A 25933-nucleotide genomic window follows, 5' to 3' on the forward strand; every position below is an offset into this window, starting at 1 on the left:
TCTGGGGAAATCTGGGCATTTTTCAACAGTACTTCAGCAGAGGATAATGTGCCCAGAAGACATGCACACAGAGTGGCACCAATATTATAGTATTATGATGGTTTTCATGATTATAAGGAAAGGAAGGAGTGAGAGCAGCAGAATAAGAACAACGGACTTCAAAATGTAGACTTTAACAAACTCAGAAAACTGGTAGATAAGGTCCCATGAGAAGACAATTTAAGAGAAAAATATAGTACAGGAAAGCTGGCAGTTTCTCAAAGAGAAAATATTAAAGGCACAACAGCAAATTATCCTGATTCAGAGGAAAGATAGGAAGGCTAATATGACTCCATCAGATGCTATTTAAGGACCTGAAGAACAAAAATAAATCCTACAAAAAGTGAATGCTAAGGATGAGTATAAAAGAATAGCATAAGCATGCAGGGACAAAAACAGAGAGGCTAAGTCACAAAATGAGTTATACCTTGGAAGAGTCATAAAAGGAAGCAAAAAGAGGTACTCTAAATACATTAGGAGCAAGAGAAAGATGAAAGAAAGTGTGGGTCCTCTACTTTGCAGGAAGAAGAGGAATAGTAGATGACATCAAGAAAGCTGACATTTTTATGCCTATTTTGCTTCAGTCTTTACTAAAAAGGTAAATTGCGACAAGTTAACAATGGCCTTAGAATGAATGTTGGTAAGACCAAGGCTCAGCTAACTGATGGAGGAGGACTCTCTGTAAAGACTATCACAGGCAGAGAGCTTAGAAGAGTGAAAGACTTTAAATACCTAGATCAATGGTTGCTGATCATAGTGCCCTCCTGAGTGTTGCCTGGCATTGAACTAAAGCTGCTTGGTGCAAATGGCGAGAGCCAGTTTGCCATAACAAAAAGATGCCAATAAAGTTAAAAGTTAGTGTATAAAAGTAAAAACTTAGAGTAAAAACAACGAGAGTCCTGTAGCACTTTGAAGACTAACAAATTCCTGCGGGCATAAGCTTTTGTGGGCTGCAACCCACTTCGTCAGATGCAAGTGGGTTGCAGCCCACGAAAGCTTATGCCCGCAGGAATTTGTTAGTCTTTAAGGTGCTACAGCACTCCCATTGTTTTTGCTGTATAAAGACTAACACGGCTACCCCTCTGAAAAGTTAGAGTGTAATTCGGCCCATCCTAATGTACAGAACACAGACCTGACCAGCCACATGAAAAGATCAATATGCTCTTCACCATGGAAATAAAGATATTGAGATGATCAAAAAGTTGAATGCTCTGTGATATGAAACAAAATGAAGTTGTAAGGGGCCTAATGTGGGTTGCTCCAATTGAAGAAATTTGAGGGAAGCTATGCTAAATTACTAAGGGAATATTCAGCAGCGACCTGAGAACTATATCAGTAAGATGCCTCTTGCAATGATTGTGGATGGAAGACGACCAAGAAAGAGACCAAAGACTCAATACATGGATTGGATATCAGTGGATCTCAGAGATTCCAATATGTATGATAGTCTGGTGTACAATCATGTTTCAGAAGAACACTATAAAAGTCACCTACCCCAAATAGGGAAGTGGCAAGGAATAACAAGAGTGATCAGATACTTAACTCAATTAATGTTAATAATGTTAATAACAAATGGGAAGGAACACAAATAAAATTGGGAAAGAACGGGTTAAGGGACAGTTAGATAATTTAGATGTATTCACATTGGCTGACCTTGATGAAATTCACCCTAGAGTGCTTAAGAAACTAGCTGGAGCAATCTTGCAACTATTAGTGATTGTGTTAGAGAGCTCATAGAGGAAGGTGAGGTCCCAGAGGACTGAAGAAGGGAGACATAGTACCTATCTTTAAAAAGGGGATCAAAGAGGACCTAAGGAATTATACACTAGTTGGCCTAACTTTGATACCTGGAAAGATACTGGAACAGATTATTAAAGAATTGATTTGTAAGCACCTAGAGGATAATAGGGTTTTAAGCATGGATATGGAAGAACAAATAATGCCAAACCAAATTAATATCTTTCTTTGACAGGGTTACTAGCCTGGTGGATTGGGGGAACATCTTGATTTTACTAAGGCTTTTGACACAGTCTTACAGATTGCTCAGAAGCAAACTAGGGAAATGTGGTCTAGATTAAATTACAATGAAGTGGTGCAAAACTGTCTGAAAGACTAAAATCAGAGTAATTACTAATGGTTCGGTGTCAAACTAGGGAGACGTATCTAGTGCAGTCTCTCCTGGCACAAGTACTATTCAATATTTTCATGAATGACTTGGATAATGGAGTGGAGAATATGCTTAAGAACATAAGAATAGCCATACTGGGTCAGACCAATGGTCCATCTAGCCCAATATCCTGTCTTCCAACAGTAGCCAGTGCCAGATACTTCACAGCAGGTACACAGAACAGGGCAATTTATCAAGTGATTTTAAAAAACTGAGGGAATTCTTCTGGGATTTGTGTGGATTTAGGAAAAGAAAAATAAAGCTTCTGTAAGCCATTGTGACAATATACTTACCTGCAGTTACTTTCTGTACCTAAATCAAGATGTGATTTTTTCTATTCTGGTTAGAACAGCATTAACAGACACACTAAAATAAAATCCAGCTCAGAGCAGCAAGTAGGAGTCTCTGCATAAGTGATCAAGGATTTGCATGAAGCCCCAAATTTAGATCTGGACTCAGTCTTCCCATGTCCTGTAACAGATTGGGCACCCTAAAAGTATCCACTAAGATCCTGTTTCCACTGCAACTTTTAACTGAGATTGTAAACTAGTTAGTGACCTGGTTGGTTTTTAACATTGTTTATGTCTGCTGGACTTCTGGGTAGGGCTCATTTATGGTTAGCTGTCACGGTAACTATTTGTCCTTATCAGAAGCCTAGTCATAGTTGACTTCCTGTAGCCAAAATAACACTTACTTACTGGAACCCTCTGACCATGTCTGTGTGCCCAGTTTGTCTAACTTCCTCCTAACTTGCTGTGCACTTGGACTGCGTTACCCCACATAATAATAAAATCATAAACATGTAGGGCTGGAAGAATTCTCTCATTTTTTTTCACTGACCCTGCTAATAATCTTATCTCCTTATGTACATGCGCTAGCTAGAAAGAGATGAGAATATATACTTTGTGGACAGGAATTAAAAGAAAAGAAAAAGAACATGGTAATATAGTTAATATAAAGTGTATTTTTCGCAGTGGTATGACCTGTAATATCTTTCTCTGAATGTGGAGAGTCATTTAACAACTTCAGTGCAATCCTATCTCTATCAAAGATAAAGCAAACGCAAATGTCAGAATGTAATAGAAGAATATTTTGATTTATTGTCATTGAACAGTACAATTTAATCTGCATTAACTCTAGTGTTCTGTAAGTTCCATTCCTTTATTTACCCTTTAAGATATGCCTGTACTGCATATAGCTTTGATTGACAAGAATTCCTTTTACAGAATCTATGGAAAAATCTGGTGCTTACAAATCTTATGTCTAATAATTGTTTTTGTTCAAACTTATCTTCAGCTGTTAGCCAAGGTCCTTGTTTTTATTAAGTCATGGAGCTTTTTAAGTTATTCAAGACTGAAGGCCATGTAATTCACTTGCGCATCAAGCCACTCTACAGTCAGTTTGAAACCCCAGGCAAAAAAAACCACCCCAAAACCACACACCCTCTGGGAAGAGTAGACTCTACTTGGGGAGAAGAGACTTAACGAGTATTGCCAACTCCAAGCATTCAAAAATCGCAACTGATTTAAAAATCATGAGTTGTTTTTTAATTGGAATTCTTCATATTTGTCTTCTAGTTTTCTAGTGTTGAGGGTCACATTTTTCAAGCTTTTCTCTGCACCATAAAGGTAAGAAACTCACTCTTAAAAAAAAATTATCACATAAAATGAATCCAGGAGCTGAGACTTTAAAAAAAACAACACCATAACTTGTGAGAGTCACAGTAAATTTGTGAGAGCTGGCAACACATCTTAAATAAACTTCCTGCCCACCAGCAGTAATAATGTCTATTCTGGGAGCTCTCACTGTTCCCTAATCCTCTTTCTGGACAATACAGAGAGCTGAATGTATGATGCTATAGTAGCTCTGGTTTTATGGTTCTAGCAGAAGGGGAATTTGGGGAGAGGAAATGGAACCTGGGTACCTCTTATTAAAAAGAATCATATTAAATCATATTAAAAATATCATCATGCGGTGAAAGGGGAGAAGACTTATATTCCACCTCTGACTATGTACAAGAAAGATACACTCCTGACCCTGATAGCTAGTCTGGATCCGTGTGAGCTGTTCTGATTCCGGGATTCCATCTGATCTAAAGGTCAGAAGGATTTTTCCCACCACCTGATTTGTATTGAGAGATCTTCTCAATCAATACAGGGAAGAGTTCCACAGCTGCCATTCAAGAAGACACTGTATGGAGTTGCTGCTGCTCCTTGAAGATGTTTTCCTATCTGACTGTTAATTAGCTAGAGACAAATTCACCGCCAACTAGGGTTTGCGCAGTTCCTCCACTGATTGCCCTATCTGAATAGGAAGCAAGACTAGACAGCTGTGTAAAGTTTAGGTGGGTGCTTCCAAAGAAGAAGCACTCCACCTCCAAATAAGGAGCAGTCTCTGCAGGTTCAGAGCCTAAAAGGCTTACAGAGCTCCCAAGTTCTGCAGCTGTGGAGGAAATATTGAGCCCCAAAGAAAGCAAATGTGTATTTTTACAGTTTACTTTCAATAATATTTAAAATAATCAAATACTTTTTATGATGAAACTAAGTTTGTATATAAATGTTAACTAAAAGCATATGAATAGTTCATCATTATTTTCCTTTTTCTTGATTCCTTCACATTTAGGCTACTTTTACACACTTAATTTCTGATCTCGCACCACAGAGGTCAGTGGGAGTTTTGGCACTGACAGGAGCAGGAATAGAGTCTTTTAGTCCTAGGGCCACATTTAGAGTATTGAAACTGAGAACAACTTTCACTGGAGTTACACTAGATTTACACCATTGTCAACAGGGGCAGAATCTGGCCTCTAAACTCTCCCTGGCATACAGTGTGGGGATTCTGAAAGTATGAATGAATGGGTCAGCTTTGAACTCCTTCTACACTATTAGGAGTTGAAGGTTGGTCATTAGATAGGTTATTTCCCCTAATTTTTGCAATAAGGACTTGGCTTTTACCTGTAAACTTGATATTTTGATAATCTGGCCATTTTTCTTACACATATTCATCAACAGGGTCATTGACACAAAATGCCAAAACACAAAGGCAAGCTGGATAACATATGATTTCTTATTTATTGACCTGATTTCAGCTTCTCGATGTGTTTCGCATTTAGATATTATTTCACACCAGTATTATATGGACCGCTAGCTCTGTCTGCTTGACTTTTTATACACACTCATAAAACATGTCATGTGTTTAATAACTGATAAATTTTTATAATTAAACTAGGAGAAGTCAATCTGAACAGTCAATCTCCATCAGCGGGTGGAACCAACATAGCAAAACAGTATAAAGATATGTGTGGAAAAGATACTATCCATAAGAGGCTAATGGTTAGCATTCTGGCAGCACTTACAAAAATGCAGACAAATACTTTCATGAGAAAAACATATACTTGGATGAGAAATCTCTACTGTTTCATCTCATAAATGAAATATTACAAATAAAAAAGCATTTTCATATTTGCAGACACTCCAGACAGGACAATTGTTTTATTACAATAAAACCATTTTCTTCAATCCAGCATTCTGAAATTTAACTTGGCTGAAAGCTCTTCACATCATCCTTCTCTGCGTACATTATGAAGTATATTGCAAATTAGGTTGTATTCAAATGGGCAATTCCTGAGCTTAATGAGGGCAATGGACATTTTTTGTCATTTCATATTTTACATTAGAACTGCAGATAGGTGAAACTCATGAAAATGGCTGTAAGCTAAACTCCTCTCTAATACTGATTTACAAGCAGATAAAGAACTTTACATAGTGAAGTTTAATTGTTAGACTTCAAGGCACAATGGTACTTTAGAATGCTACTGTAGAAGAATGGTACTGTAATGTAAAAAGGATAATGCCCTCCAAATATAACTGTGTGTGTGATTGTGGGAGGGAATGTTCTCTGGTGAATAAGGAAAAATATTCCCATTGCAAGCCCTCAGCACAGAAGGCTTTACATCTATCTCTTCAGTCTTCAGTAGTAACTCCAACCTTAAAGCCAGCTTGCTTTCTGCCATCCTCACACCACTTTTCCCTGTCCCTCGAACGTCCTTCATTATTTCTGGAGAATCACCCTCACCAGCCATATCCTAACAATATGTAAAATCTAAATAATAGAACACCTGTGTATGTGAGTAACCATCTCCTCATATTTTGTTGTGATAACTGAGATCATTTCAGCAGCAGTTTGTGTCCCTTTCAGCCACTTTTACTTTATTTTCCTGTGTAAAATCTTGGGAGTTGTTCCATATTCCAAAAGTAGACTTTATGAAAGAAAATGAATTGAAATTGTCTGCTGGGCCAGAAATGTCTCCTGAATGGAATCTATGCTTCAAGGGATGGGGGACTGGAGAAGAAATGGCTCCAAGCAGCCTAAGGATTTTTTAAAAATAAGTAGTATAAAATAGTTGAGAATGGGCATTTATATCCTTTCCCCTACTATTTTCTTTATCTCCTTTACAAGATACTAATTTTCCCAGTGCAAGGATATATATAGGCAACTGTCGATCCACTGGATCATGGTGTACGTGTAAAAAGTCTAGTCAGATGCCTGATGAATTTGCTTATGGCTGACAAGCCCAATTCAAGAGTGACACAACTTGTTACAAGTTTCACAGATCCATGTGTTGTCTGAATTGGAGTTCAAGCTTACAGCCCACTGCTTTCTTCTTTCTCACTTTGCTTCCATTTTCTGGATCAAAGCTACTTCATGTTGAGCTGCACCCAGTGCCAGATGTTCCCTCCAGATTGAACAGGATTCTGTGCTCTCCTCCCAGCTGTCTCCACTGATGCTGAATGACTTCATATAATTTTTGTGCACATTGTGGTACTGCCATAAAGAGCGACCCCACTTTCTAAAGCCATCTCGAATCTTGCTGTACAAAATATTCTTGGCTGTACAGTTTCTTCCCATTCTCCTGACATGACCGAGTCATCACAACCCCCTCTTCTTGACAGTAGTTTCTAAGTGTGTCAATCCTGCATGCTCCAGCACCTTTGTGTTTGGTATTTTGCCTTTCCACTTCATTTATCTAACACAGGCATCTCATGTGGAAGCTGTTCAGTCTCCTGATGTACCTAGCATATGTAGTCCATGTTTTGAATCATAGAGCGGAGATGGCAGCATGCAAGTTTCATAGATTCACATCTTTACCCTAGCTGATAGTTTGCTGCTATTCCATGCATGTTTCTGTAATAGCCCAATATTCTTAGCTGTTTTTCTGATTCTGTTAGTCAGTTCAATCTGAAGGTCAAAATTCCTGCTGATCATAGAATTCAAGTAGCAAAAATTGTCAATGATTCATAGAGATTTACCTTCCAGAGTAATGTCATGCTATGACAAATAGTTTTTTTAAAAAATAATGAAATATAAAAGGAATATGACAGGGCATCATCCCACTCCTGTCTCTTTTCTAGTCTAGACCTTCTGCTGGTCAAACACCTTGTGCAATTTATTTACAGTGTTCTTTCCCACCAGCCTTACTAACTTATGCACCTCAATATTTACACTATCATAAACTCCTTAGCTCACTCAGCCAAGGAGGGGAGAAGGCATCTTCCCTCCAAGAGATCTCTTCTGACTTCGAAAACTCTACCAGTCTCACTTCCCACCCGACCACTTTCTTCTTGTGTCTTTCTACTTTCTGAACTAATAGATAAATTAGCCCATCCTCCAGCCCATTCTTGGTCTATCAGTTATACACAGCTTTGCCCCTCAGGTTTACTCTGGGGCCTTTTAACTGGTAATCCAGTTATCAGAGAGCTGGTACAGCTGCTGTTGCCCAACATTTTATCACAAGGAACAAGCCAGATTCTAATTGTAGTAAGCCTTTCTGACTGTGCATTGATAGGCTATTAGAATAGTCAAGCATAGATATCACAAAGACATGGATCATCATGATGAAATCTATATGTAGAAGGAAAATGTACAACTTCTGATCTTCTGCTAAAAGCCTGATCTTCCATATTCTGCTCAAGGTCAAAAATTACACCCAAAATGTGAACCTTATTATTACCTGCCTGGAGCACACTTCATTAACAGATAGTAAGAGATCATGAGTCATCTAAATCTACCTGTCCAGAATCCAACTAGTTCCCCCATTCAACAATGTATAATTCTGTTTTATCCAGATATCTTGCATCAGCCCTGCAATTAAGCTATTGCAGAAACAGAATCCTCATTATATTTTGTTTAAAAATTAATGATTAATTTTACAAATGAAAGTTATGAAACTAATATTAATCAAGATTAAAACTTAATTTAATTGCTTAATTTGAGAGAGATTATTTCTGCTGTCAAGAATGATTCTATGATTCTATGATTGATTCTATGATTCTGTGAATGCCACTTGGAGCAAAATGGCGGCCTCCAGCAGCAACCTCAGTAAAACCACTTTTAATCAAAATCACAATGGTCACTTTACTCATGGTCTTGATTTGTATATATATTCACATAATGTTGCATGCTACACTGAATTTGATTTTTTTTTTAACAGCACTGCTTCACCTTAGTGAATCCTTCAATGTTGATGTCAAAAATGCAATGACTTTCAGTGGTCCGGTGGAGGACATGTTTGGATACACAGTTCAACAGTATGAAAACGAGGAAGGAAAATGGTGAGTTTGTTTTTCTAATTAGCGTAATGTCCTAATTGTACACTATTTAATAACTGGAATAGCACACGTTGGAACTATATTCTGTTCAATTATTTCAATTTCAGTACTATGGGTCAGATTCTGCCTTCTTTGGTCATGGTGAATATTTCCTTCTGAGTAGCCCCAAAGAAATTAGTACAATTGTGAGATAGATAAGTATGAGTTAAATTATGAATTTGCATCCCCAGATGCGGGCACCGTAAGGGAGCAAATCCACTTCAACTGGATATAAGGAGGCTTAGCACCTCACAAGAGTGGGTCCTACAAGAAAAGAGTATTCTTATAAAACACATTGTCTCCACTGTTCACCAGATTAAATACATGGTCTCTGAAAGTAATTATTTTTACTTAGATAATCTGCTTTGTACAGTTGTTTCTAATAAGTTCTGTCAGTGACTATCTCCACTGATTATGCTGACTTGGAGGCAGTCTTTTAGATCAAAATATCAGATAATACAATACCCTTTAATTTGGACTAAAAATGTTTTCTTTGATGATTATATTGCTGTTTGGTGTGTTGGACCCTTTGCTCATTGCTACTACATTCTGATATGAAAGGTTTATTTAGCAAGGTATGTTGCTAGAGGTTCCACTGAGATAGCAATGCTGTGAGAAAGGTCAAAGCAGAGAGGGGACCATCACCTCATACTGAGTGGAATTCAGCATAAGAATATCCCGTACCATTACCTGTCCAGTTGAGAAGGAGTTAATCAGTCCTATCTGCAGCTGTATAAGAGTTACTCCTGCTTCCTTTGAGAATTATTCCTGTTCCAACACTGGCTGCTGGTTGGTTGGAGGATTGAACTGGGGTGGAAAGCCAAAGAATTGCTTATACTGAAGCATAGCCAACTCTGTAGTATTCACTGTTCTGTGTAGGTTTCCCATTTTTTAAATGGGCTTCTGCAGCAGTCTAACTTTTCTGCTGAACAAGATAGGGAAACAGCCCATGACAATCTAAGGGTTTGCAGCCCATGTGGCTATAGATATAGTCTGCTAGATCAGGCTATCAATATGTAATACCTTCGTTAATCTTATGCACAAATGTAACAACATAGCTGCAGGTTGTTGATGAGTCCATGTACAATATTACTATCTTACACTGGCTATTAGAAGAATCACTAGAAAATATTGACACTAATGAAATTGTAGAGGCCTCTTTTTAAATGCTACTTCATGATTTTCTGTCTTGTGGGTTCTTTAAATATGCATTAAAGTCAACGCCAGGCCAATACTGTCCTTCTTTGGCCTGAACTGGCTCTTTAGAAAACCCTACACATCCCAAAAGCAGGGATTTTGCTAAATCAACTCCATGGAGGTGTAGCATACTCTTTCAAAAGTAGAAAATACAAACCACAGATGATAATCTTGCAGTGGCTGAAAGAAGGCATAAACCCAAAACAAACCCCTGGATTCAAACATCTTCAACATTCAGATTCAGAGACAGATGTGCAATTCTTGCCCATCTCCACTTTAAAGTGGGTGTGTTGAGAGACTGTATGTCTTCTTGCATTTAAAAAATCTACAGTATGGCATTGGCATGTCATACAAAACAGAAAATCTGTAGGCTGTTTAAAACTAAATTCAGAAGGTTTTAAGATAATGTAAAAGTGTGGAAACACTTATTAGATAGTGCAGAGATAAAGATGTTTAGTACTGAGTTTTCTGTAAATCTATGTGCAGATGTTCGTCAGGAAACCAAAGAATCACTTACAGAAACTTTAATTCAACAAGACAGCCTTTCTTCAAACCATTTATCGAAGCACTTATAATTCCTATTTCAAGGTATATTAAACAACAATTAATGAGAAAAGAAGAATTCTTGGGACAATCCTGCACCTGTGAGATGTCAAGCACGCTCAACTTCAGCTCCTCACCGTTTCTGCTTCTGAAGCAGATTGGTTTTACAAAATACATATAATGTGGCATACAGTATAGCATGAAGGAAAATATCATCCTCATCCAATATGTATTCAGAGCATTTATTTTGCAAGAAAAGTTAATTAAAACAATCTGAGCAGATCCCATTGAGTTATGCCAACTTTTATTTGCTTTAGGGATAGTTTACTGGAACTGCATTTATAAATTGCTGTGAACATAATCTCTGTTGCTAAATTTTCTGTTTTGGAATGGCTTTTTTTAATCCATACACTAACTTTTACATATTATAGTGCATATATCTTATCCCAAGCAGCTGAGCTCTTTCTTATGGTTAAAGGTAGATGTCTCAAAATCAGAAGAGTGATTTTTTAAAATTATACCACAGTCATTTAATCATCCAGAAATATGCACCTTTCATTTAATTTGTGGTCCCTAGTCAGTGTAGCTCATGAAGATTTGCTGACAAAACTGTTTAAGCAGTCTCTTCATCTCCTGGAGATCAAAAGCTCTCATTTTCACTGAAGACTCCTATTGTGGATCTAAAGGTGAATATTTAATTCCCAATGTTTATAAGATACAGGATGTGAAAGGTTACAGAACTCTGAAAGAGCCTAACAGTTTGTCAGAATCTTAAAATGTTAGTTTTAATTATCAATCCCTACATAGCCATTATTTTTATGAATACTGAAAAGGAAATTCATATCTTTTACACTATTTATTTAAATTACTTAAGGCCAAATTCTGCCCTTGGATGTCTAAATATCTCTCATTCTGTAGACTATTGTACATTTTAATTTAAACTAAAATGTAAAACAAAATTAAGGGGTGAGAAAGAAGATGTTTTTAAAAAAGACAAATGCAGATGCTTTTTAAAATCTTTGCCTCCAAAAGGTCCTTTATTTTCATTTGGCTTTGTCTTTTCCTCCATACATCCATGACACATATACTCAACCATCTCTTTCCTTTTCTGCACTCCTTCTTAAAGAGCGGAAGATAACATGGCTACTTTTCTTTGTCTCTGAACTAAAAATATGATGCCATTTTTTCCAGTTGTCTCTGCACCCTGCACACTTGTGCAAAGCTTGCTGCAGTCAGGCTCCCCAATAAGTTTTATAAAGGTACATTACACTCAGTAATGAGAGTTCTGTAGCACTTTAAAGACTAACAAATTTAATTTTTGCAGGCATAAGCTTTCGTGGGCTGTAACCCACTTCATCAGATGTCAGTACACTCAGTACTGACTTTCATGTCCACTAAAGGAACAAAATGTAGAAATGTATGTTTTGTGGAGAAAATTCATGTGACTTATTTCATTTTCAGGGTACTTATTGGTTCACCATTAGTTGGCCAACCCCAGAAAAGAACAGGAGATGTCTACAAATGCCCTGTAGGGAAGGGCCAATCACCTTGCATAAAACTGAATCTACCAGGTATGAAAGAAAATGGGGGTGTCAGAGGACTACCCTAACCCGGTGTGTGGAGCTCCCATAGAAGTGACATCTTAGGAAGTTTATGGCTAAATTTTTTTATTAAAAATTGTTTATAGAAAAAGAAAGTTAAATTTGTGTAGCTAAATGCTTACATTCTGGGAGATAAGATGCCTCGTGGTAATGAAATAGGAAGTGTTTCAGATCAAGGTTGCACATTGGAATATTAATAACAATAGTCTTCTGAAGCCTCTTCAGTGCCCTATATCTGCGCAAAACGTGTTGGTCATTTCAGTCCGTTTGATAGTGGACAATGGCTATGTTACATAAACACCAGGACAGCTGGTACTAATGGACCCTGTCTGACAGTCCCTATGGAGAGGCCCAGGGCTAAATTTGCATGCATTACCCTTTCAGGATCTCATCCAAACCCCACTGAAGCCAACGCGAGTCTTTCCAATTACTCCAATGGGCTTTAGATGAGATCGTCCCTGGCTAGAGGTGGCCTCGCCAGAAAGGGATGAAACAATTAATATGTCAGTTAGAGTAAGCCTGGATTGCCATCATAACTGTGGCTGACACCAAGAGATCCTTGATGTAGACAGGAAGAGAATTACCGTAAAGCTGAGTTTTACCAGATTTATTATTTCATGCATTTAATTTAATTTTCACTGAAATCACTGGCATATCAGTGACGTATTTCAATGTAAAAACCTATAACCTATGTAACAGCAGACCTATATACAAGATTTAATGTTTATTTGTTCTAATTGGCAAAACTGTGTGGATAGTAATCTCCTGCTTTCATCGCAGTGCTATTTCTACATTCTTTTGTGGTTCAAGAAAACAATTTGAGACAGTGACCCAGACAAAATTTCTGGGATGAAAGCCAGTCTTTGCATTTTTACTTGTTCATTATAATCCTAATCACTGTTCTGGGGGGGAAGAGGAGGAGTGCTAAAATACTTGATAGAACCAAAAACAAGCTGTATTTTATGTTAAAAGGTTGGAAGCTTTATACTGGAGGACATATAATTTAACATCTTTTCACATTTCAAAATACTTAACATTTTGATCTATTTATAGCTGACACTTCAGTTCCTAATGTCATGGAAGTAAAAGAGAACATGACTCTTGGAATAACTTTAGTGACTAACCCAAAAGGAGGCTTTCTGGTAAGAAAATAAATACATTCCTAACTTTGACAGGGAATTATACATTTCCCAAAAGCTTCATTATCTAACTTTTAAGCTTTTCTATTTCTTAAAGGCATGTGGGCCACTCTACGCTTACAAATGTGGGCATTTGCATTACACAACTGGCATCTGTTCTAACGTCAGCTCCACATTTGAAGTTGTAAATGCCATTGCACCATCTGCACAAGGTATGCATACCACAGTGATGTTCTCATGTGTTTGAAAGCACGAAGCACTGAACAAGACAAATGTATACACACAGACATACCAAAAAGCACAAACTATTTTTCCAAGCTACCAGCATTACCAAGTTAAGTAAATGTTTTCATTGTCAGTATATAAGCTAACTTCTTGGTACTTTTGGAATACATTTTCAGTGTAATCAATCTTTAGAATGCTATGTAACGTCCAAACATAATTGCTAAAAATAGTCCTGATGCTTTTTCCTTATGGTCAGAAGAGTGTCTTTAAACAAGTTACTGAGACATCTAACAAGCCCCATCTAGTAAAATATACATTACAAAATCTTAGAATATGTTTAAATGGAAGAACTAGAGTAAGAAAGTAGGAAATGGAAGATTAAGGGTTTACTTTAATAAAGATACCAATCCTGCAACAAGCACATGCTTAACTTTCTATATGCAAGTAGTTCCACTAATGTTAATGGATCTACAGTACTCACACATGTAAAATCCTGGGGATAAAATTACAAAGCAAATATTGCTGAACACCAGTTTGTTTTAGATATGTATTTTTAAAGTCAGGCTTAAATGTGATGTGCTTATTATTAATAATACAATTATTGGTGCTATGATTATGTATTTGATACTTGTTTGCAATTTATGTTGCAGAATGTAAGACTCAACTGGATATCGTCATTGTTCTTGATGGTTCTAATAGTATTTATCCATGGGAGAGTGTCACAGAATTTTTAAACCGTCTTCTAAAAAAAATGGACATAGGCCCTCAGCAAACACAGGTAAAGTGATGCTGTGATATTATTCTTATTTGCAGAAAAATATGGTTTATGGAAAATAAAATGAAAGGAGTCCATGTAGAATAAAATAAGTTTATTACAATGAGGTGTCATAATAAAATCATTATTTTATCCCCACCCTGTCAATTTTGCCACAAAGAAAAAATTCCTTCCTGCTCAGACCCACAGCTTCTTGGAAACACAGTTCAAACAATATCTCCATTATAGGGTAGGAAAGGTGTGCAGCAACCACAGAAGAATGGCTGCTGCCTCATGCCCCCAGGCCTTCACATACAGGAATAATAAGGGTGTGAGAGACAATCAACTCTCTCCTCTTTGCTATTCCCCAAGCCTAGCCAATAGCAGCAGGAAAAGGCAGAGAATCTCTACTCCTTCGCCCTCTTTCCCATCAAAGTACCATTTCCATGTGCATTCTCGGTGTTGGGCAAGGGGGAAACTTCAGAGCAGCCAAGTCTGTTCTGCCCTTTCTCCCTCCTCTCTGGACACCAGAAGTTGTCTTTCCCCTGCCATCAGATCAAACAACCCCTCCCTACTGAGATAGGAAGAAGGCTGTGGGGGTATGGGAAAATTCATCGCAGATTACTAAATTACCCATCAGAGAGGCCCTGACCAGCTGGGACCCTCCCCCCCGCCTCACTGGGGAGAGCCTGATATGCCTGGGGCTCCTGCCACCAGCCTATCCAAGCTCCCTGGAGAGACCAGGACTTCCCGCCCCCCCCTTTCACACTGGAGAAACCAGGACCAACTGGGACCCCTCCCCTCACTTCCCACTGGAGAGATCCTGACTGGCCAGGACTTCTACCCAACTACTCTCCATCTGCCCAGAGAGACCACGACCTCTCCCCCTTTCCCATCCCTGCCTACAGCCAAGAGGAGTGTGGCTGGGCCCCCTGCCCCCTTTACCTATATTTTTAAACATATAGGACCTTATTTTTCTCTCATCTCACACTGCATTAAATTCTATTGGATTGGATTGGATTTGTACAACTGCCTCCATCACTGTGATTTCTGAGCACTTTGAAATCCATGGAGTTACACTGATTTCAAGCCAGTGTTCCACAAGTGAAAGGAGAATTGGTCCCTGCTGTATGATTTAGAACTAATTTATAATATGGCTTTGGCTATTAATTTTACAAAACTATGTTCTGATTGTCTGCTTGGGACTTTTTTGTCCTTTATCACCTCCATGAAAAAAGGTCATCACATTTATGGCTAGATGAGATTTCATCTTCTCACCATAACTAAGAAAGGAAAGGAGTAAAAGGGGAAAGAGAGGGAAAAGTTCTCCATTCTCTATTTTAGAATATTTTAAAGCAATAGCTAAAATGTTCAGGTACAAAGAGCCAAAGTTTGCTGGGTATGTTTTTCCCACAAGACCTTCCCTCCTTCCCCTAACAAAGCAGAGTGCTCAGCACAGTTTCTCAGGCAGCTGGCCTGCTTTTAAGTTGTACTTGTTCATCAGACACTTAATGTATGTTTCCCAGTTTAGCATCAGATGTAAGAGTTCAGCTCAAAAGCAGCCCAACTACCTGAGTTCAAAGCAGCCCAGTTGTCTCAGCCATGGTTAATGAGAGCAGAAGCCGAAATGAAGGAGAAATATGGCATTCTCCTTTGAAGTTTTGCCACTTGAGAAGCAATCATGACAGGGGGTGCCCAAAACTCAGATTGAAAGGGGGCATCACTATTGCTGGTCAGGCGATCAGCAGAGCTGCTCAAGTGGCTGAGCCAAGTGTAGTTACTTTTTCTGAATGGTGGGGAGAGAACTGAAGGGATATAGTGGGAAAAGGGGGTGGAAGAGGGACATGGAGGAAATAGGATGAGAAGGAGAAACAGGAGGAAAGAAAAAAAATTAAATGGGGAGTGGGATGAGAAGCTGCAAAGCAAAGGAAACATTAAAATGAGGATCATAAATAAAGGTAAAAAGCATTCCTGCCTTTTCCATACAAGTTCTTTTTTCCCCTCCTATATGAGCTATTTCCTATGGCACAAGTCTATGGCAAACAGAAAAACAATTTTTCATTAAACTTTGGAGCCATATTACAGTGGTTTTAAAAGACTCTCAGGCATATTTAATGATGCATTAATTCACACTTTGGGAGCTGTTGGCAAGTGTTCTGTGCCTCCTTATGCCCCCCACAGGGCTGCATCAATGAGCTAATAAAACACACCATTTGGTATCTTAATGATCACTTTTATTTCCAAAAGACAGAAAGTGCATTTAATGCATAAAAATATTGTGGAAGTAAGGAGCTTTTGTATTAAAGGGGGATTTAGTGATGGCTTAAAACTCATTTTGTTTGATTCATTAGGGGCAAGATAGACCAAACAAAATGGCATGGAATAAATCAGACTTTGTCGTAACTGAGGAAAGTTCAGCTGGTTCTGTATTGTTAAAATGGTCCATCTGTTAATGCTTTCCAAGCTTTTTCAGTTTTTAATCTCATCTCAAATAAGTTGACTAAAACCTACAATTTTATACTTCTTTCTCTCCTTCTCCACATACTGGTGAGGAATGTCCTGGCATTTCATTGCTTTTGGTTTTATTGTTTTGTTTGTTTTGTTTTTTAAGAATACAGTTGTTTTCCTGTATATTTATTGGGACAGCTAATTTATATACTTCAAACAGTAGACTGTATTTATTAATAGAAAGAACAACAATATACATTGCCTCAAAAAAAAAAAAAAAGATTTGTCTTGAAATAGAATGGTCATGCAGAACATAGAACTTTTCCTTGAATAGTCTTACAGAACTTTTTCCCAGGAACTTGGGACAATTACAGAATCATTCCCTCATGGAAAATAAAAATGTGTGGAATGTAAGGGAAGAAGACAAAGATATGTTCAATAAGCTGTGGTCAGTAAAGCTGGGAGGAAAAATGTTAGTTTCTCTTGGACGATAGACTTACCACCTCCTAACTAGTAGGATCCCAGTTCCCATACTTAAACCAAGCAAATCAAGACTTATATTACATGTAAAGATTGGGTTTAGGAATCTGCTGCGTTTATGGGGTTTGGACAGGATCATGGTCCCACTAAGGCAAGGTTACATCAGTCAGATGTGTGCCCAGTATAAAAGTCCCCAAAAGCCCAAACCTCCATTCCTATTACACTAGGAGGACTAAGAGCAGGTGAAGCTGGCTAGACCAACTTTATGCCACCCAGGGATTCCTTAAAACACATGGGAATCCATAGCTGATTGTTGAAACAAGAGCTCTGTCCCCTTTGTGCTTCTAAAGCGGTGGTTCTCAATCTATTTACCATTGTGGACCACATATAGTGTGTTATGTGAGCTGCATCCAATACTACTTGTATGGCCCTGAGGATGGCCTATAGGCTGCAGCTGTGTGCTGATTGGGCCGCAAGCGGCCTGCAGGCCACAGGTTGAGAACCATTGTGCTAGAGCAACAAAAATACAACCAAGCAGGGAACAGGGATGTGGTGCATGGGGAAAGTTTTGAGAGTTCCTTGTTAAAATATTCACAGTACCTTACTGCGATTATTTTTATGCAAGAGCCAGATCTTGCAATAGATGATATAAATTGAATAGAGTTCATTTCCATGTACCGATTTATTTGTTGCTACCACATGAAATGGAAAATAAGGGGGATGAAGCTCCATCATGGGTTTAATGGTCTTATCTTAGAAAAAGAAATCACTAAGGCCAGCTTCCTCTGACTGGCACATTCCTCCTTAAACTGTGGTTAAAACACATGCCACATGAAATGAGGTGCATTGGAGGCAAAGGGTTAAGAAGTTAATCTTTGACAAGAGATACAGATTTAGCCGGTGTCTCCTATGAGCAGTAAATGCCATGTGTGCCTCAGTCTTTTGTGTAACCTAAACAAGAGATACACATTGTACAGAATCCATGGAGGCACACAGTCCCTGGACATTCCTCATTACGGGAGCAGAAGGGCACATTTTTAGAGGCAATTTTAAAAGGGTGTAACTTATCCTAATGGAGTGAATTTATATATATTTTTCCTTTAGAAAAAACAATCAAATCTGAAATGTAGAAATTAAAGGTCACATTAGAATTCCCTGTTATTGTCATATCTCTTTACAATCATATGCCTGGCGAGACCATGGGGTTAATGAGAGTATTACAATAATCATACAGTGTCCGTGTTTATTTTATCACAATAGAGGATATTTATCCCATTCTAGCACCATCACCAGAGATTATCTTCTAGTATTCAGTCTGAATGCTAGTAAATGAAACCTTTTCACAGACTGAGGAAAATGTTATAAAATTGTCTCAGAAACACATCTATAAAGCATATACCAAGCCATCTATAAAATAATATGACTGTATAAACATTATAGAGGTCTTATTGATTCTCAATACCTAAATGTTACAGAGCTTTTAATAATAGATGGGTGAAATATAAATATGCCACATAATAGTGCATTACCCTAAATAACAGCAATAAATTGTAAAGCTTAACATAAAATTGAAATATGCTAATGGAACCTGGTGTGGATTTTTCCCAGTAAAAGCAGTCAAGTACCTGCCATAACATTAAAAGAGAATGAGATGAAAGAGTGAAATTAATTAATATTTAGGAATATTTCTTATCTTTTTTTATTTTACATTCCATTTTCACAGTAGGTTCCCTCAGGCATTTGCACATTGGCTGTAATTCACTGTGTCTATCTCTCACACAAAGACTTGTCCAGCTGAGGTCTTCTTGGGTTTCCCTTTATTCCAGGAGCCACTATTTTATTCAAGTGCTCCCCTCCGGCATGTGTCAGACATATAGAAACTATTGCTTTGATTTACCTCCTGCTGGGAGAATGGCCTTCGCCTGGACTACCCTCCCTGCTGTCCCTTAAATCAGAGAGCCCTGTGCTCTTCATCAAGCTAAAGATCACTGTGGTCTTCATCTCACCCTGGGGCCTGAAAACATCAGTTGTGTGATGCTTCTGATCTAGGTTTAGTATAAATAATATATTGGATATAACTGAAATATATTTTAAAAGCATTAGTGTTATTGTATGTGAAATATGCCTTCTTACACCATAGGCAGTTGTGTATGCTTACCTGTAGAGCTGGCCAATTTTTTTTTTTTTTAAATAAAACTGGTGAGAGCGAGACTCTATAGCCTGGTAATTAGGACTGGATCCTAACTTTAAATCCAGAGATTTGCTATCCCAGTCCACTCTAAATCACACTTGAATCTGGGTCTCCCACATCCCAGGTGATGGCCTTAACCACCAGCCTATTAGCTATACTGGGATGGGTCTCACTTGTCCTCCTCCTCACCCTACCCCTCCCCCCCCATTTTGTGAAAGATTCCAAAATCAAATTTTTGCCAAAAAAACCAAGTATATTCAGGGTCAACCTAAACATCTCATCTGAATATGTGTTAAATTCACTGAATTGTTTGAGCAGAAACAAAAAAGAAAAAAGTTCTGAAGAAGTCTAAACATTTTGTTTTGAGATTTTCTAAATGAAACGTTTCAATTATTTTATTCAGCATAATTCTTTAAAAAAAAAGCTTCAGTTTTATTTTTAAAAAGGTTTAAGAAATCCTCAAAAGTTAAATAAAATGTTTAATTCTTGTTTGAACCAAACATTTTGTTAGGCCTGAAGAATATTTTTTTATTATTTTGTTTTGCTGAAAATTTTGAAAATTTTTCATTTTGAATTGACCTACAATGAATTTTTTTTCCTGATTTTTTTTTTTTTTGGTTTGGCCACTAATCAGTTACTCACACAGCTTTACCCAGGACTTGTGTTGTGCATAATCCTTACCCTGCCCTTCTGCACAGGAATGTATTTAATCTCATTGAGAGAAACTGATGATCACTCAAATGTTGGTTATTGCGGGCTTTTTTTAAAACAGAAATTGCATGTTTCAGGTTGGAATTGTTCAATATGGGCAAAAAGTAGTCCATGAATTTAATCTCAATACTTACATGACAACAGAAGAAGTACTGATTGCAGCCAAGGCAATAGATCAAAGAGGTGGAGCACAAACTATGACAGCTCTTGGAATAGATACAGCAAGGTATGTTCATACAATTTATAAAGTAAGGTGTAAGATACAGTAAAAATTAATAAAACCAGGTGTATTTGTAGACTTAGTTTTTAAAGATTTTGATTTTGCAAATCAAAATTAAGGGCAATTTGCATCCATTGTATCTAAACCAGCACAGTTTTAGAGGGGAGGGGTGGACAAAAACTCCTGATTTTGTCCAGCCTCTATAACAGTTCTCCTGCAGTACCTCGGAAATGCAGCCACCTCCTGGGTAAACGGAAGCAGTGAACCAGCACAGAGCAGAGACACTGAACAACCCCCTAATCTTAAGCAGAGTGCTGAAGATTCTTTAATAACCTTGAAGAACAGGCAGGACTTAATTTTTTTTTAAAAGACTGGTTTCCACACAGTAAATTACAGGGCTTGTGGTATTAATTTAACTTCTTCAAAAGGTGCAGGGATGAAACCAGGATTTGAACCTGCAATTCTCAAGGAATCTAGAGCTTTCACATCTGAAGTATATAGTCTATTGTGCTGAAAAATTACCCATGTATATATAGTAAAATAAGTATTTGAAATTCCTACTGCCTGCCCATCTCTCCTTTTTCCATTCATCCACTCATTAGCTTGGGATTCTGCATAATTTTGGAAGGACAAAAGGAGAGAGACATTTTTACATATATATATATTTTCACCTTTATTGGACTGTGTTTGTTCTCTTTACTTCTGGGTATGATGATCATTTCTAGCTTTTTTTCTCTTTAGACAATGCTAGAGCTACGTGAATAATGGATTTGCAATGCTTGGCAATTTTGAAAAGTTGTTAAAAAAATTAGGGTCGAACCAAAACCAATATTTTGTGAAATGTTCAGTAAATAGAAAATAAAATAAAATAAATTCATTTTGACAAAATCAAAATATTTTGTTTTGATGATGACCATTTTTAAAGGTTTTTTAATTTTTAAAATAAAATTAAAGGCAATTTAGAAACAATTCATTTTACACTGATAAACTGAAACATTTAGCTTAAAAAATGTCAAAATGAAGCATTTTGATTTTTCAAGAAATTTGATTTTTCTAAATAAACAAGTCAGCAAAATTCACATGAATTCACAAAATACTGTGGCGTCGCTAGATCTGCATTATTCACTGAAAAATAGTTTTGACCAAAAAATGTCACTTAGCTCAATTTAACACATTCTGATGCCATATATACCAATCTGTATAACACAACTTTGTGCATATGAAATATTTACATTTTTAATTATTCCCATGCCGTGGTAAATGTTCCTTTTATTTTCTCTTTGTATAAACTTTCTGGTTTTTAATATCTTATTTTTGTTAAGTGTAGAGGGAATTTCTGTGAAAAAATAGGAGTTGAATATTGATACTGAGTATTTTTTGTCTGTCTATCTTTTTATCTCTCTCTCCACCACCAGACAGGGCACAGATCTAGCTATCTGACTAGTCTGTCTGCAGCACCATCTGCTGCAATTGTTCTATTATTGTATTTAATAACATCACAATCTACCAAAAAGCCCCTTGACAATGCAATTTTTACATTATTTTGTTCTTGTCTGTATCTTATTCAGACCTCATCTCCTCTTCATGCCTTCACAGGGCTATTCCAGTCAGGATCAAAGCTTTCAAACGGGGGAGGGGGAAAGAGGGGAAGCAACCTCACTGAAGGGAAGGCGAATGAGCACAGCAACAGTGGTGGGTACTTCTCCTAAAGCTGAGTGGTGGAAGGACTTGGTACTGATGTTTATGCTTCTGTTGCTCCGCTCAGTACCATTGTGGTACCCTTCAGCAAAACAAAACCTGTTGTAGAAAGCTGTAAGAGCCATTCCCTCAGAGCCAACCTTAGAAGAATCTGTGATTCTGTTGGATGCTAAGCATCAGAAGCTTCTGAAAGTACCATCTCTCAAACAATCATTACGCAGGGAGAATTAAAGTCCTTTTTTCTCAGTGCTGTTGCTTTATAAATCCTCTCTTACCCCAGTACATGAATTCTGGCTTCTGCGGGATAGACAATAAATGCAAAATCAAACTCCCATACGATTGATATGGACAGCTGTCTGTTCAGCACTGTGAATCCATCAAGTTAGGCTGTGAGGTAAATGGGAGAAACAGAGTTCACAGTACATGTAAAAGAAAAAGAAAAGCATGTCGTGTGTGAGATTTTCAAAAGTGTCCAACATTGATCTAGCTCTGCTCCCATTGAAGTCAACGTATACTGCTGCATACTTCAAAAAAGAATAGCTGTTGAACGTGCTGTGTGTGATTTACAGACACAGATACCTTACAGTAGGTAGGAAGTCACCCAGCAGCTGTGGGTCAGGTAATTAGAAACAGATTTACAGTAAAAACAGTAGTGCAACATAGCTAGCTGGTGATGGATTATGCAGTTTCTCAGAAGAATACATCAATGCTGCCATAACAAAATACATTGTATACCTCGGCTACAAAGGGACCAGAATTAGACCAATGATGAGAACTTCTGAAAATTCCATCTCTCATGTTCTTCTTTCTTCTCCTTTCTGTCTCATGTTTGTTTTTTCTGTCATGGCAGGATTATTATATTCTTATAAAACAATTAATCTCCACCCAGTCATATTGTGCTCCTGGTGTTGCTGTTAATCTCATTCTGATTACTTGCCCCAAGTATTGGCAAATAATTACTAGTTGGTTGGGTGACCTTCCCATCTATTTAAAAAAATCTGTGGCTGCAAACAAATCTAATAGCTGCATTCACCAGCTAGCCTCTTTGATATAATCAGCAGAAAAGTGTTTTTGGAACAGAAAGTCCTGGACTCCATTTTCCAGGCACTACGTAGATGGTTTAGTCGATGATTGTGGTGTCTCTCTGGTTTTGTTACACCATGAGACATTAATTAATGAATAATTTATTAGTTTGTAAAAACCTTTGGCCAAAGACTGTTACAAAATAATTGGCATTTATATTAACATTTGATCAGATTTAGTATTTATTTCTTCCCTCTGCTTATTGGTTGATAGCAAGTATTTTAGTCTCTGATACATTTTTTTTAAATTCTGTAAAATCAGAGTGGTGTTTTGATTTCCTGTGTTCTGTGCATGTTCCCTAAAGGAAAGAGGCTTTCACTGAGGCTCGCGGTGCACGAAGAGGAGTAAAGAAAGTAATGGTTATTGTGACTGATGGGGAATCGCATGACAACTACAGATTAGGAGATGTGATTGAGGATTGTGAAGATGAAAACATTCAGAGATTTTCTATTGCCGTAAGTGAAATGTTGCAGGGAAATTTAGATCTTAAAAGCATGTTTCTTCTTTTAAATTGTAACGCCTGCTAAAAAGTTTTTTTCATGGCATCTTTATGGAGCTATAATCACTCAAGAGAGAGGGGTAAATAGGAGAAGCTTAAAAAACATAAAAGATTGCTTTCCAATTTTATAGCCCATCAGAAAAAGCCAATCAGTCCATCCTCCTGGGGTGGGTGGGTAGGTGTGTGAGAGAGAGAGAGAGAGACAGAGAAAGACAGAGAGACAGACAGAGAGATAGCATGTAAAATCTATTCGTTAAGAGCAAAATCAAATTGAACGGATTAGTCTGAATTATCCCAGCAATTTATTAGGACACTCTATCAGGTTTTTAATCATTTTATTTCTCACTTATATATGTGATTAGGATTCTGTAGCTGCCTCTCTCATGGAGGGGGGCAAACCCCATAAGCCATTGGGAGAATGAAGATGAAACTTTGAGACTTTAGTTTCCAGGTGAAAAATGCTGAGGAACACGAGGTCCTTACATATTTTTGGGTCTGTGAACTATCTACTGTAACTATGCACTAGAATTGGTCTAATTATATTTCACTATTTAATTTAACTAATTAACTTATTTAACTAATTTAATTGTATTTTTTTTAAATAATTTGATTTATTTTTTCTCCTCTAGGATCTCTTTTCTCTTTACTGTTCCTACCAGGAACACCACAGTTGTATTGCTTCCAGGTTTTGTGTGCAGAGCACATAACTGCCTGCTCCAAAGATTCATTTCCCTGCTACCTGCCACTTATGAACAATGCTTCCAGAAAGTACTTTTACTGCAAGACCAAGCAGCTCACTGCTAATTGTTTAAATATTAAACATCACTGTAACTAGACAGCATGAATCATAGATTTTTAAGATGGAAATAGTCTTTGGTTTTATGCTGCCAGTGTTTTAATAGTTCCAAGTGGTAACACATGAGGCTTTGGTGGTGGTTTCCTTCAGTAAGCAAGAGTTTACCAAATTAAAAATCCCATGTGGAGATGAAATTTTATAATTATTCATGGGCTCTAGCAAAATTCAGATCTAGATTTGGATCTGTACTTCCCCAAAATCCAAAGGTATTAGGATCTGGAGGTATGTTTCTGGCCCATCTCTAATAATAAACAACACTGTAAACCACAGGGCAAATTTTATCCAAGAATCTGAGAGTGCTTTACAAAACTCAGTTAAGTAATCTTCACAACATCCCTGTGAATTAAGGAAGTCATCCATTTTGCAGTTGAGTAATCTGAGGCACAGAGGGGTTATATAATTTACAAAGACCTCACAAAATTGGTGACAGAGCTGGGAATAGAACCTACATGTCCTGATTCCCAGTACCATTCTCTAGAGTCTTGTCATTAGCACTGCATAGAAGTGCCCTTTCTTGTTTATTTTTATAGTATTTTCATGGTACTTAAATACAAAAGGGTACTCTACCCCAGAAAGCATACAGCCTATGGCCCTGATACTGCAATGTGATATGAGCTTGGCAGACCCCTGCACCTGTACAGGACCTCACTGAAATTGTGCATCTCATGTAAGGTTGTGGCCTAAATTAGAATGTAACCTGATGAGTGATTTAGAAATATTGTAGGATGTGGGGAAGGATGAGAGTAACATCAGTTATAACATGTGGTTGTTGTAGTGGATGTGGCTGATATTTTCAGAAAAGCTGGGCTTTGGTGTAACTTTGTTCTCCTTGAAGACATCCGTGGGAACAGAGTTCCCCCCTCTAAATTCACACTTATGTGGAAGTTTCTGGATATATATTTTTTCCACTTAAATTTGATATTTGTGAGAGTCTGCTTCTTTGAAGGGAACACTAGAGTTTGTGTCAACTTCTAGAAAAACTTTAAAGTTAATATTCATGATCTCACATTACCAAAAGTGCTTTTCTGACACTGTGGGGCTAGTGTTACGTGGATTGAATTAAGCGAAGGTACTATTTCCTAGTATGCACTGACAATCTGCCTAAAATGTATCTTTAAAATATTATGTGTAATATGTATTCTTGACATTTTTTTATGCCTTAGATTCTTGGTAGCTACAGCAGAGGAAATTTAAGTACTGAGAAATTTGTGGAGGAAATAAAATCAATTGCAAGTGAACCTACTGAAAAACATTTCTTCAATGTCTCAGATGAATTAGCTCTTCTTACTATTGTTGAAGCACTTGGAGAGAGAATATTTGCACTGGAAGGTATGAAATTTCTTTAAATTTTAATGCATCCTTGCGTTATGACTGAAGTAAATAATGGATCACCTGCTCTTGGGGATGTATTGTACTGGCTAAAGTACAATACATT

General features: G+C 37.5%; 1 protein-coding gene across 1 annotated transcript in view; it reads left to right on the forward strand.

The window, feature by feature from the left end:
• Positions 1-8559: 8559 nt before the first annotated feature.
• Positions 8560-25933, forward strand: part of ITGA1 (integrin subunit alpha 1) — a 58277-nt gene continuing 40903 nt past the window's right edge. Inside the window, exons 1-9 of the mRNA XM_067545356.1 lie at positions 8560-8584; positions 8697-8817; positions 12055-12164; positions 13248-13336; positions 13431-13545; positions 14209-14336; positions 20220-20368; positions 23448-23598; positions 25662-25827. Of these exons, the coding sequence (XP_067401457.1) occupies positions 8560-8584; positions 8697-8817; positions 12055-12164; positions 13248-13336; positions 13431-13545; positions 14209-14336; positions 20220-20368; positions 23448-23598; positions 25662-25827 (1054 nt within the window). The remainder of the gene's footprint in view (positions 8585-8696; positions 8818-12054; positions 12165-13247; positions 13337-13430; positions 13546-14208; positions 14337-20219; positions 20369-23447; positions 23599-25661; positions 25828-25933) is intronic.

Source organism: Emydura macquarii, unplaced genomic scaffold (assembly GCF_026122565.2).
Source record: "Emydura macquarii macquarii isolate MOO-44397 ecotype Brisbane River unplaced genomic scaffold, CSIRO-AGI_Emac_v2 contig_1045, whole genome shotgun sequence".
Taxonomy (NCBI): domain Eukaryota; kingdom Metazoa; phylum Chordata; order Testudines; family Chelidae; genus Emydura; species Emydura macquarii.